We start from the raw sequence: 12,395 nt of genomic DNA on the forward strand, positions 1-12,395 counted from the left end.
ACAGGAAGCATTTGGTTGGAGTCATTGCAGCTAAAGGTGGCACAACCAGTTATTGAGTGTAAGGGGGCAATTACTTTTTCACACAGAGGAATTGGGTGTTGCATAACTTTGTTTATGAAATAAAATGTAATTGTTGTGTTATTTGTTCACTTATGTTCCCTTTATCTAATATTATGTTTTGGTTGAAGATCTGATAACATTCAGTATCACAAATATGCAAAAGTAGAGAAAATTAGAAAGGGGACAAATACTTTTTCATAGCACTGTATAATACTGGGAGACGCACAACAAAACCTTTCTGCGCCGAACCAATTGCCAGCGCTCCCAACTCCTAATACATGTTCCTTCCTCCTTTACAGGTGATCAGCAACAATCAAGAGGACATCTCTACCCACATTATCAATAAATACATGTGCTTCTCATAAACTGTAAATCATCATCAGTGTCTGGTTATTCATGATATCTTTAGCTCAAGTGATGGAGGACATGGGATGATAATCACAAGGGCATACACAGAATAATGCCTTCTTTCACACAGTGACAGGCATGGACAGGCACCCGGGCATTCCAACAAAGGAGAGATGGGTGGATAAACCCATACAGACCAAATAATACGCATCCACAAACCAGACAGGAGGAAAAGGAATATGTAATGAGAGAGAGAGAGAGAGGGAGAGAGGCAGGCTGTTGTGCGATAGTGGCATTTAGGTCTGGTTCCACAAACCAAGTGTGTGAGGGAATAACAACCATGATACTAAAAGTACCTATTTGAAATAACAGGGAAAAGTAGGCTCCATATTTCATCATAAATGGGTTATCCCACTGGCTATAAGGTGAATGCACCAATTTGTAAGTCGCTCTGGATAAGAGCGTCTGCTAAATGACATAAATTCTAGACTTATCAGTGCACAATTCACCCATTGTGTTTATTTGAGATAATGTTGTAGGTCTGAGTGAGTGAGCATGTGACATCCACTCTGCCTGAAGCATGGGCGAATTAGCAATGGCATGTTTGAGATCTTTATCTCTGTGTGTGTGTGTGTGTGCGTGCGTGTGTGTGCGTTTACATCACTTATCTCTCGATCTGTGTTATGTCCATAGTGTGGTGAAGGAAGAGATTTCGGATGATGCTGCCAAACTACCTTGCTTCAATGGGAGAGTTGTGTCATGGGTAAGATGCTGACTTTCACCTTTCTTCTACTGATCGTGTTACATGACACATTGTCCACCCAGTCAGCAGTAACCTCAATACTTCTCACTTGTGTCAATGATTAGACTGTCAAAACAGTATTGAGTTATTCATCTAGAATAATAACTTTGATCTTGTTTTCACTGATGTGATCCTGATGTTTGTTTTGACAGCATGCTAGTTTGGTAGTAGGCGAGTAAGCATGGCGTTTGCTTGTTTGAATAGGTCCGTTTTTCGACTTTCTCTCTCGCTCTCTCCCCCACTCCCCTCTCTCCTTCTCTAGCTGGTGTCCTCAGACAGTCCCCTTGCGGAGCCCCCTCCTCCCCCGGTGGAGGTCTGTACCGAGTCCTCTCCCCCTCCTCCCCCCCTGCCTCCCCTCCCGGTGGAGAGGACAGGGGGCATCGGAGACTCCAGACCCCCCTCGTTCCAGTAGGTTGAAGCCCCCCCACACACACACACACACACACACACACACGGCTGGGAGTTAAGTAAATGCAATACAAAGTGGGCAGCTCCAGTGAATGGTGTAATGATTGAACGGTACAGTGGATTGGGATTGTGAGAAGAACATTTCAGAGGGAGAACAGGAAAAATGCTGACTACTTTCATCAGGATGGCTTTACAATATGTCCAAAAAAAATAGGAAACTGAGACATGGGAGTTTTTTTTCTCCATGAATGACAATGGCATTCTACAACATCCTCCACAATCTCATCCCCCTCGTTCTCTGCCCTCTCTCTCACTCTTTCTCCACCCCCACCCCTCCAGTCCGAACGTGGCGGGTAGTGTTGAGAACCTGGATGAGCGTACCGAGACAGAGTCAGTGGTGTCATTCAGAAGGGAGAGGCCCAGACGGAGGGAGAGCATAGAGCAGCACGGTCAGTAACTGTTTGAGTGGTCCAGTTGGTAAGAACATCGCGCAAGAAACGCCTTGGTCGGGGGTTCAATTCCTGCAGGCATTACATACACATCCTAAAAATGTATGCGACTAAGTCGCTCTGGATAAGCGCTAAATGACTCAAATGTTAATTGTACTATCGCTTTGGCAAAGTGGCATGCATATAAGTGAAATGCTCTAGTCTGGGTGCTGAGGGAGTAATGTTTGGACGACGCTCGTATCCCATCTGATCGTCCTTATCTCTGTTGTCCCTCTGCTCTCCAAAGGGCCGCGGATGAACGGTCAGAGCCGTCGGGAGCGCCACCTGGCAGGCTACGAGAGTGCCTCCACCATCATGAGCAGCGAGCTGGACACCACCAGCTTCTGTGACTCGGACGACGACACCATGAGCAGGTCAGACACACACACACACACAGCATGGGCCGTCAACCACGACTGTTTAATAACTTGAACTTTATCAAATCCGATTTGGCCCAACATCACCACTTTGCCTATGTCATTTATATAAATGGTTAACAAAACAAGCCCTAAAATAGAGCCTTGGGGAACCCTTTTTGTGATATCCAGGAAATAGTTGCTGAGCCAATTACAGGCTTCCTTAGCCAGAATGGGGGCGTTAACACTTCCCTTTCTCCCCCCTCAGGTTCAGCAGCACCACAGAACAGAGCACAGCCTCTCGGCTACTGAAGCGCCACCGCAGACGCCGGAAGCAGCGCCCCACCAGGCTAGAGAGGGTACTGCAGCTACAGCTTTTAATATATCATATTTATCTAGGAACATACAGTAATTCTCAGAACATAAGACTATACTATAGTTAGCAGATATGGTATGGATAGGAAATCTGGAGGGGCCTGCAGTAGGGGCCAGTTTGTGTTTCAGTATACACTGAGTGTACAAAACATTAAGGACACCTTCCTAATATTGAGTTGCACAAAGGGCTGTTACGGTGACCATATTACCGCCACACAGGCAGTCACACATCATGACCGCAGTCAAATTCCACGTGATCGTTGATTCACGGTAACTAGGCTACTCTAAAACTGCGCACTTGCTAACGGCCATCGTCACTAATGGCCTGGTACTCAGCAGAAACGAACATTTTAGAAAAATCTGGTGTATTTACTTACCTTGATTTAACCACGCCTTCCCATATGGACAGAAAAGAGCGGAAGATCTGAGCGGTCCCATCAGGCCCAGTTTGTCAACAACAGGTGGAAACTGATTCTAAAACACTGTCATGGATATTGTTTCAAAGCCAAACACAACTGCAGCCATTTTGACACATTTTGGATTCAAGTCAAATGCAAGAGGTCAGCCAATGAACCTGGATGAAGCCATTTGCCGAATATGCGTGAGGAAAATATTTGTTAAACATGCAAATGCCGCCAATCGGAGAAGCCACCTTCGAATTAACCACCCTGCAAAATTTGCTGAACTAAGAGGAACCTCTACCACACCAGATTCAACAGGTGGCGGCAAAACGTGTGGCAAGGGGCAGCTGAGTGTTGCGCACGCGTTCCCCCGAGTGGAGAAATACAAACGAGACAGCAACAAATGGCAGAGAATAACTGACCATGTGACTCGCTACTTGGTAAGGGAGATGGTTCCTTTTCGTACAGTTGAAAAGCAATCATTTAAATAATTAATGCAGGAAATGGACAATCAGTATGAGTTACCATCAAGCATTCTTTTCACAAATGGCTGTTCCCAATATGTATAACAAAGTGAGGGGAGAAATTCTCCAAGACCTCAAAGGTCTCTCTCACAACAGATCTGTGGTCTAGCGTAAACATGACCCCATTCATGAGCCTGACTCTTCACTACATATCCAGTGATTGGTCTCTCATGTCCCATTATCATGAGACAACCTATACCTCTCCCAAACCCGACGACTCCGAGCTAACGGAAAATATAAAAAATGATGGGCAGTGTATTGCAGGACAAGTACAAAGAACCAGCACTACAGGGACTTTCGTCAAAGGCCTGCGTACTTGACCCCTGGTGCAAAGGCCGTGTGGGAGATGGCTTGGATTGCACGAAAGATGGCCTCCTCCAGGAGATGTTGGCACTCGGGGAAGTAGACGGAGGCGGCACCAGTGGGACAGCTGGAGATGGGGATGACTGCACAGCCCCCGGCTAAAAGTATGAATCTTGGTGATCTTCTTAGAAGAAACTGGCCCTAAAAGCTCCCCCCCCGTACCTGTGAGAGTGTGTGCCGACACCGAGATGACCCGCTATATGGAAGAGAAGGAACCGGCCACATCTGCTGACCCCCTGTCATGGTGGAGGGATAACCACTCTCGTTTTCCTTTATTGGCTCTCCTTGCTAAAAAGTATATGTGAATTTGTGCTACCAGCACTGCGTCAGAGAGGGTGTTTAGCCTGCCCAGCTGATAATTGGCCATTTGAAATCGAAACTAATTTCACACATATAGGCAATTACACTGCGGTAAGAAATAGTGCATGCCTTTTTTCCCAATTTTTTAAAAAGTAATCAATATAGTGGAATCATGCAGCCCATATATGTTTTGATTTCATAAGACATTCTAAGGTTTGTATCGTTCATGACTCTAAATCAAGCACATAGGACCGGTTTCAAATAATCACTTTGTAAGCTGAACATAGAATATACAGTGGGGAGAACAAGTATTTGATACACTGCCGATTTTGCAGGTTTTCCTACTTACAAAGCATGTAGAGGTCTTTCATTTTTATCATAGGTACATTTCAACTGTGAGAGACGGAATCTAGATCCAGAAAATGACATTGTATGATTTTTAAGTAATTAATTTGCATTTTATTGCATGACATAAGTATTTGATCACCTACCAACCATTAAGAATTCCGGCTCTCACAGACCTGTTAGTTTTTCTTTAAGAAGCCCTCATGTTCTCCACTCATTACCTGTATTAACTGCGCCTGTTTGAACTCGTTACCTGTATAAAAGACACCTGTCCACACACTCAATCAATCAGACTCCAACCTCTCCACAATGGCCAAGACCAGAGAGCTGTGTAAGGACATCAGGGATAAAATTGTAGACCTGCACAAGGCTGGGATGGGCTACAGGACAATAGGCAAGCAGCTTGGTGAGAAGGCAACAACTGTTGGCGCAATTATTAGAAAATGGTAGAAGTTCAAGATGACGTTCAATCACCCTCAGTCTGGGGCTCCATGCAAGATCTCACCTCGTGGGGCATCAATGATCATGAGGAAGGTGAGGGATCAGCCCAGAACTACATGGCAGGACCTGGTCAATGACCTGAAGAGAGCTGGGACCACAGTCTCAAAGAAAACCATTAGTAACACACTACGCCGTCATGGATTAAAATCCTGCAGCGCACGCAAGGTCCCCCTGCTCAAGCCAGCGCATGTCCAGGCCCGTCTGAAGTTTGCCAATGACCATCTGGATGATCCAGAGGAGGAATGGGATAACGTCATGTGGTCTGATGAGACAAAAATAGAGCTTTTTGGTCTAAACTCCACTCGCCGTGTTTGGAGGAAGAAGAAGGATGAGTACAACCCCAAGAACACCATCCCAACCGTGAAGCATGGAGGTGGAAACATCATTCTTTGGGGATGCTTTTCTGCAAAGGGGACAGGACGACTGCACCGTATTGAGGGGAGGATGGATGGGGCCATGTATTGCGAGATCTTGGCCAACAACCTCCTTCCCTCAGTAAGAGCATTGAAGATTGGTCGTGGCTGGGTCTTCCAGCATGACAACGACCCGAAACACATAGCCAGGGCAACTAAGGAGTGGCTCCGTAAGAAGCATCTCAAGGTCCTGGAGTGGCCTAGCCAGTCTCCAGACCTCAACCCAATAGAACATCTTTGGAGGGAGCTGAAAGTCTGTATTGCCCAGCGACAGCCCCGAAACCTGAAGGATCTGGAGAAGGTCTGTATGGAGGAGTGGGCCAAAATCCCTGCTGCAGTGTGTGCAAACCTGGTCAAGACTTACAGGAAACGTATGATCTCTGTAATTGCAAACAAAGGTTTCTGTACCAAATATTAAGTTCTGCTTTTCTGATGTATCAAATACTTATGTCATGCAATAAAATGCAAATTCATTACTTAAAAATCATACAATGTGATTTTCTGGATTTTTGTTTTAGATTCCGTCTCTCACAGTTGAAGTGTACCTATGATAAAAATTACAGACCTCTACATGCTTTGTAAGTAGGAAAACCTGCAAAATCGGCAGTGTATCAAATACTTGTTCTCCCCACTGTAACTGCACCATGTGCGCACTATCTCCCCCCAAAAAAAGTTCAATTATATTCTTACTATAAAATAATAGCAATTCTTCACATTATAATGTTTCATAGGAAAGACCTGCCTAAAATAAATAATGGATTTATTGTGATGGTGTACAGGCTATTAAATTGATTTATTAGACTTTAGACTTTTAAAATGTAGATATTTCATCAACAGCTTGTATGTGTGGAACCCCTTTATGTTAATTAATGGTAAATGACCGTGAGACCAGCAGTTATTTGCATGACAATTACCGGCTGACAAAATGTCATGACCGCCACAGTCCTAGTTGCACACCCCACTTTTGCCCTCAGAACAGCCTCATTTCGTCGGGGCATGGACTCTACAAGATGTCGAAAGCGTTCCACAGTGATGCTGGCCCATGTTGACTCCAATGGTTCCCACGGTTGTCAAGTTAGCTGGATGTCCTTTGGGTGGTGGACCATTCTTGATACACACGGGAAACTGTTGAGCGTGAAAAACCCAGCAGCATTGCAGTTTTTGACACAAACCGGTGCGCCTGGCACCTACTACCATACCCATTCAAAGGCACTTCAATATTTTTGTCTTGCCCATTCACCCTCTGAATCGCACACATACACAATCCATGTGTCAATTGTCTCAAAATCCTTCTTTAGCCTGTCTCCTACCCTTCATCTACACTGATTTGAAGTGGATTTAACAAGTGACATCAATAAGGGATCATAGCTTTCACTTGGATTCACCTGGTCAGTCTGTCATGGAACGAGCAGGTGTCCTTAATATTTTGTACACTCGGTGTATGTGATGTAACAGTACATTTTTTATTATTAGGTTTTTGTTTTGCTGTGTTTCAGGCGTCTTCGTTCAGCAGTGTGACAGACTCCACCATGTCCCTCAACATCATCACTGTTACACTCAACATGGGTGAGTTCCCCCTTCAACTGCTCCCCTCCTTCTCACTTCTTTCTTATTCACTACCCTTTCTCCTACTTTTCTTCCCTTCTCACTCCACTATCACCTCACGCTCTTCCATTGCCTTATCCCTACATCAGGCTCACGTGCTAGTTTATCTGTAAGGTTTAGTTTTTCTGATCTGAAATCAAATGGAATAGGATAATAAGACTATCTGTTAGCTGATGTACTATATGTGTATCCTAATGGTTTCCCCCGGGCAGATAAATACAACTTCCTGGGCATCAGTATCGTGGGTCAGAGCAATGAGAGGGGCGACGGGGGTATCTACATCGGCTCCATTATGAAGGGAGGGGCTGTGGCTGCTGATGGGCGGATCGAACCAGGAGACATGCTGCTTCAGGTGACACACACACACACACACACACAATAAGTTGCGTCACTTAGAGCTGGAAAGCTCTTTGTTTAAGGTCTATCCTCTGATGTTGCTTCATCTCAGGTGAACGACATCAATTTTGAGAACATGAGTAATGACGATGCTGTCCGTGTGCTGAGAGAGATTGTACATAAACCTGGGTAAGGCATCTCCTCTTTCCTGTATGCACTAACCTTCAGTCTGCATCTTGGTCTATGTGTGCATGCCTTCTGCTCCTTCTACAAAGATAAATAACTATCAATCGATTTATAATATAATACATTTAGCAAAAATGTTTCTTTTAATTTACAATCTGTAGAAACTATGAGAATAGAAAGGTTCAGAACTTTTGTGTAACATCACAGCACAGTTGAAAAATATATGGCAAATAAAAAAAAAAAATGGATGGTGTTAAGAGATAGATGGGAGTGGTTGAGTATAGCTGAAGGGTGGGATTAAAAACAAGATAACTAATGTAAAATATACTGTGTCAGTAAAATGTATATAGGTTCAGAACTTTTGTGAAACAGCATAGTTAAAATATATGGCAAAATAGATATCAAACTGGATGGGATTCAGAGATACATGGGAGGGGTTGATGGTAGCTGAAGGATGGGATTAAAAACAAACAAAAAATGATAACTATTGTAAAATACATTGTGTCCATTAAATGTATATAGTATGTAGGGTTAGGGGAAAATAATAAAGGAAAATATATTTAAAAGAGTTGTGTGTGTGTGTGTGTGTGTACAGTGGCTTGCGAAGTATTCACCCCCCTATTTTGTTGCCTTACAACCTGGAATTAAAATGGTTTTTTGGGGGATTTGTATCATTTGATTTACACAACATGCCTACCACTTTGAAGATGCAAAATATTTTTTATTGTGAAACAAACAAGAAATAAGACAAGTCCCCAAGTCAATACTTTGTAGAGCCATCTTTTGCAGCAATTACAGCTGTAAGTCTTTTGGGTTATGTCTCTATAAGCTTGGCACATTTAGCCACTGGGATTTTTGCCCATTCTTCAAGGCAAAACTGTTCCAGCTCCTTCAAGTTGGATGGGTTCCACTGGTGTACAGCAATCTTTAAGCCATACCATAGATTCTGAATTGGATTGAGGTCTGGGCTTTGACTAGGCCATTCCAAGACATTTAAATGTTTCCCCTTAAACCACTCAAGTGTTGCTTTAGCAGTATGCTTAGGGTCATTGTCCTGCTGGAAGGTGAACCTCCGTCCCAGTCTCAAATCTCTGGAAGACTGAAACAGGTTTCCCTCAAGAATTTCCCTGTATTTAGTGCCATCCATCATTCCTTCAATTCTGACCAGTTTCCCAGTCCCTGCCGATGTAAAACAACCCCCACAGCATGATGCTGCCACCACCATGCTTCACTGTGGGGATGGTGTTCTCGGGGTGATGAGAGGTGTTGGGTTTGCTCCAGACATAGCGTTTTCCTTGATGGCCAAAAAGCTTAATTTTAGTCTCATCTGACCAGAGTACCTTCTTCCATATGTTTGGGGAGTCTCCCACATGCCTTTTGGTGAACACCAAACGTGTTTGCTTATTTTTTTCTTTAAGCAATGGCTTTTTTCTGGCCACTCTTCCGTAAAGCCCAGCTCTGTGGAGTGTACGGCTTAAAGTGGTCCTATGGACAGATACTCCAATCTCTGCTGTGAAGCTTTGCAGCTCCTTCAGGGTTATGTTTGGTCTCTTTGTTGCCTCTCTGATTAATGCCCTCCTTGCCTGGTCCGTGAGTTTTGGTGGGCGGCCGTCTCTTGGCAGGTTTGTTGTGGTGCCATATTCTTTCCATTTTTTAATAATGGATTTAATGGTGCTCCGTGGGATGTTCAAAGTTTCTGATATTTTTTTATAACCCAACCCTGATCTGTACTTCTCCACAACTTTGTCCCTGACCTGTTTGGAGAGCTCCTTGGTCTTCATGGTGCCGCTTGCTTGGTGGTGCCCCTTGCTTAGTGGTGTTGCAGACTCTGGGGCCTTCCAGAACAGGTGTGTGTATATATACTGAGATCATGTGACAGATCATGTGACACTTAGATTGCACACAGGTGGACGTTATTTAATTATGTGACTTCTGAAGGTAATTGGTTGCACCAGATTTTATTTAGGGGCTCCATAGCAAAGGGGGTGAATACATATGCACGCACCACTTTTTTGAAACAAGTATTTTTTTTCATTTCACTTCACCGATTTGGACTATTTTATGTATGTCCATTACATGAAATCCAAATAAAATCAATTTAAATTACAGGTTGTAATGCAACAAAATAGGAAAAATGCCAAGGGGGATGAATACTTTTGCAAGGCACTGTATATGTATGTATGTGTATACAGTGAGGGAAAAAAGTATTTGATCCCCTGCTGGTTTTGTACGTTTGCCCAATGACAAAGAAATGATCAGTCTATAATTTTAATGGTCGTTTTATTTGAACAGTGAGAGACAGAATAACAACAACAAAATCCAGAAATACGCATGTGAAAAATGTTATAAATTGATTTGCATTTTAATGAGGGAAATAAGTATTTGACCCCCTCTCAATCAGAAAGATTTCTGGCTCCCAGGTGTCTTTTATACAGGTAACGAGCTGAGATTAGGAGCACACGCTTAAAGGGAGTGCTCCTAATCTCAGCTTGTTACCTGTATAAAAGACACCTGTCCACAGAAGCAATCAATCAATCAGATTCCAAACTCTCCACCATGGCCAAGACCAAAGAGCTCTCCAAGGATGTCAGGGACAAGATTGTAGACCTACACAAGGCTGGAATGGGCTACAAGACCATCTCCAAGCAGCTTGGTGAGAAGGTGACAACAGTTGGTGCGATTATTCGCAAATGGAAGAAACACAAAATAACTGTCAATCTCCCTCTGCCTGGGGCTCAATGCAAGATCTCACCTCGTGGAGTTGCAATGATCATGAGTACGGTGAGGAATCAACCCAGAACTACACGGGAGGATCTTGTCAATGATCTCAAGGCAGCTGGTACCATAGTCACCAAGAAAACAATTGGTAACACACTACACCGTGAAGGACTGAAATCCTGCAGCGCCCGCAAGGTCCCGCTGCTCAAGAAAGCACATATACAGGGCCGTCTGAAGTTTTCCAATGAACATCTGAATGATTTAGAGGAGAACTGGGTGAAAGTGTTGTGGTCAGATGACACCAAAATCGAGCTCTTTGGCATCAACTAAACTCACCGTGTTTGGAGGAGGAGGAATGCTTCCAATGACCCCAAGAACACCATCCCCACCGTCAAACATGGAGGTGGAAACATTATGCTTTGGGGGTGTTTTTCTGCTAAGGGGACAGGACAACTTCACCGTATCAAAGGGACGATGGACGGGCCATGTACCGTCAAATCTTGGGTGAGAACCTCCTTCCCTCAGCCAGGGCATTGAAAATGGGTCTTGGAAGGGTATTCCAGCATGACAATGACCCAAAACACACGGCCAAGGCAACAAAGGAGTGGCTCAAGAAGAAGCACATTAAAGTCCTGGAGTGGCATAGCCAGCCTCCAGACCTTAATCCCATAGAAAATCTGTGGAGGGAGTGGGACAAAATCCCTCCTGAGTGGGACAAAATCCCTCCTGAGTGGGACAAAATCCCTCCTGAGATGTGTGCAAACCTGGTGGCCAACTATAAGAAACATCTGACCTCTGTGATTGCCAACAAGGGTTTTGCCACCAAGTACTAAGTCATGTTTTGCAGAGGGGTCAAATACTTATTTCCCTCATTAAAATGCAAATCAATTTATAACATTTTTTGACATACGTTTTTCTAGATTTTTTTGTTGTTATTCTGTCTCTCACTGTTCAAATAAACCTACCATTAAAATTATAGACTGATAATTTCTTTGTCAGTGGGCAAACGTACAAAATCAGCAGGGGATCAAATACTGTTTTCCCTCACTGTATATACATACATACATGCGTGCATACATACAGTACCAGTCAAAAGTTTGGACACACCTACTCATTCAAGGGTTTTTCTTTATTTTTACTATTCTTTACATTGTAGAATAATAGTGAAGACATCAAAGCTATGAAATAACATATATGGAATCATGTAGTAACCAAAAAAGTGTTAAACAAATCAAAATATATTTGAGATTAGAGATTCTTCAAATAGCCACCCTTGCCTCGATGACAGCTTTGCACACTCTTGGCATTCTCTCAACCAGCTTCATGAGGTAGTCACCTGGAATGCATTTCAATTACCAGGTGTGCCTTGTTAAAAGTTAATTTGTGGAATTTATTTCCTACTTAATTCGTTTGAGCCAATCAGTTGTGTTGTGACAAGGTAGGGGCGTTATACAGAAGATAGCCCTATTTGGTAAAAGACCAAGTCCATATTATTCCAAGAACAGCTCAAATAAGCAAAGAGAAATGACAGTCCATCATTACTTTAAGACATGAAGGTCAGTCAATAGGGAAAGTTTCTTCAAGTGCAGTCGCAAAAACCATCAAGCGCTATGATTAAACTGGCTCTCATGAGGACCACCACAGGAATGTAAGAACCAGAGTTACCTCTGCTGCAGAGGATAAGTTCACAGAGTTCAAGTAACAGACACATCTCAACATCAACTGTTCAGAGCGGACTGTGTGAATCAGGCCTTCATGGTCGAATTTCTGCAAAGAAACCACTACTAAAGGACACCAATAAGAAGAAGAGACATGCTTGGGCCAAGAAACAAGAGCAATGGACATTAGACCGGTGTAAATTTGTCC

General features: G+C 43.5%; 1 protein-coding gene across 1 annotated transcript in view; it reads left to right on the plus strand.

Moving 5' to 3' along the window:
* Nucleotides 1–12,395, plus strand: part of LOC311143044 (segment polarity protein dishevelled homolog DVL-2-like) — a gene marked incomplete at its 5' end in the record, with an annotated part of 47,010 nt that overhangs the window by 17,894 nt on the left and 16,721 nt on the right. Inside the window, 8 exons of the mRNA XM_084178846.1 lie at nucleotides 1,102–1,171; nucleotides 1,473–1,618; nucleotides 1,958–2,067; nucleotides 2,354–2,480; nucleotides 2,731–2,821; nucleotides 7,181–7,250; nucleotides 7,502–7,641; nucleotides 7,738–7,814. Coding sequence (XP_084034972.1) covers nucleotides 1,102–1,171; nucleotides 1,473–1,618; nucleotides 1,958–2,067; nucleotides 2,354–2,480; nucleotides 2,731–2,821; nucleotides 7,181–7,250; nucleotides 7,502–7,641; nucleotides 7,738–7,814 — 831 coding nt within the window. The remainder of the gene's footprint in view (nucleotides 1–1,101; nucleotides 1,172–1,472; nucleotides 1,619–1,957; nucleotides 2,068–2,353; nucleotides 2,481–2,730; nucleotides 2,822–7,180; nucleotides 7,251–7,501; nucleotides 7,642–7,737; nucleotides 7,815–12,395) is intronic.

Source organism: Coregonus lavaretus (genome assembly GCF_964263955.1).
Source record: "Coregonus lavaretus genome assembly, chromosome: 15".
Taxonomy (NCBI): Eukaryota; Metazoa; Chordata; class Actinopteri; order Salmoniformes; family Salmonidae; genus Coregonus; species Coregonus lavaretus.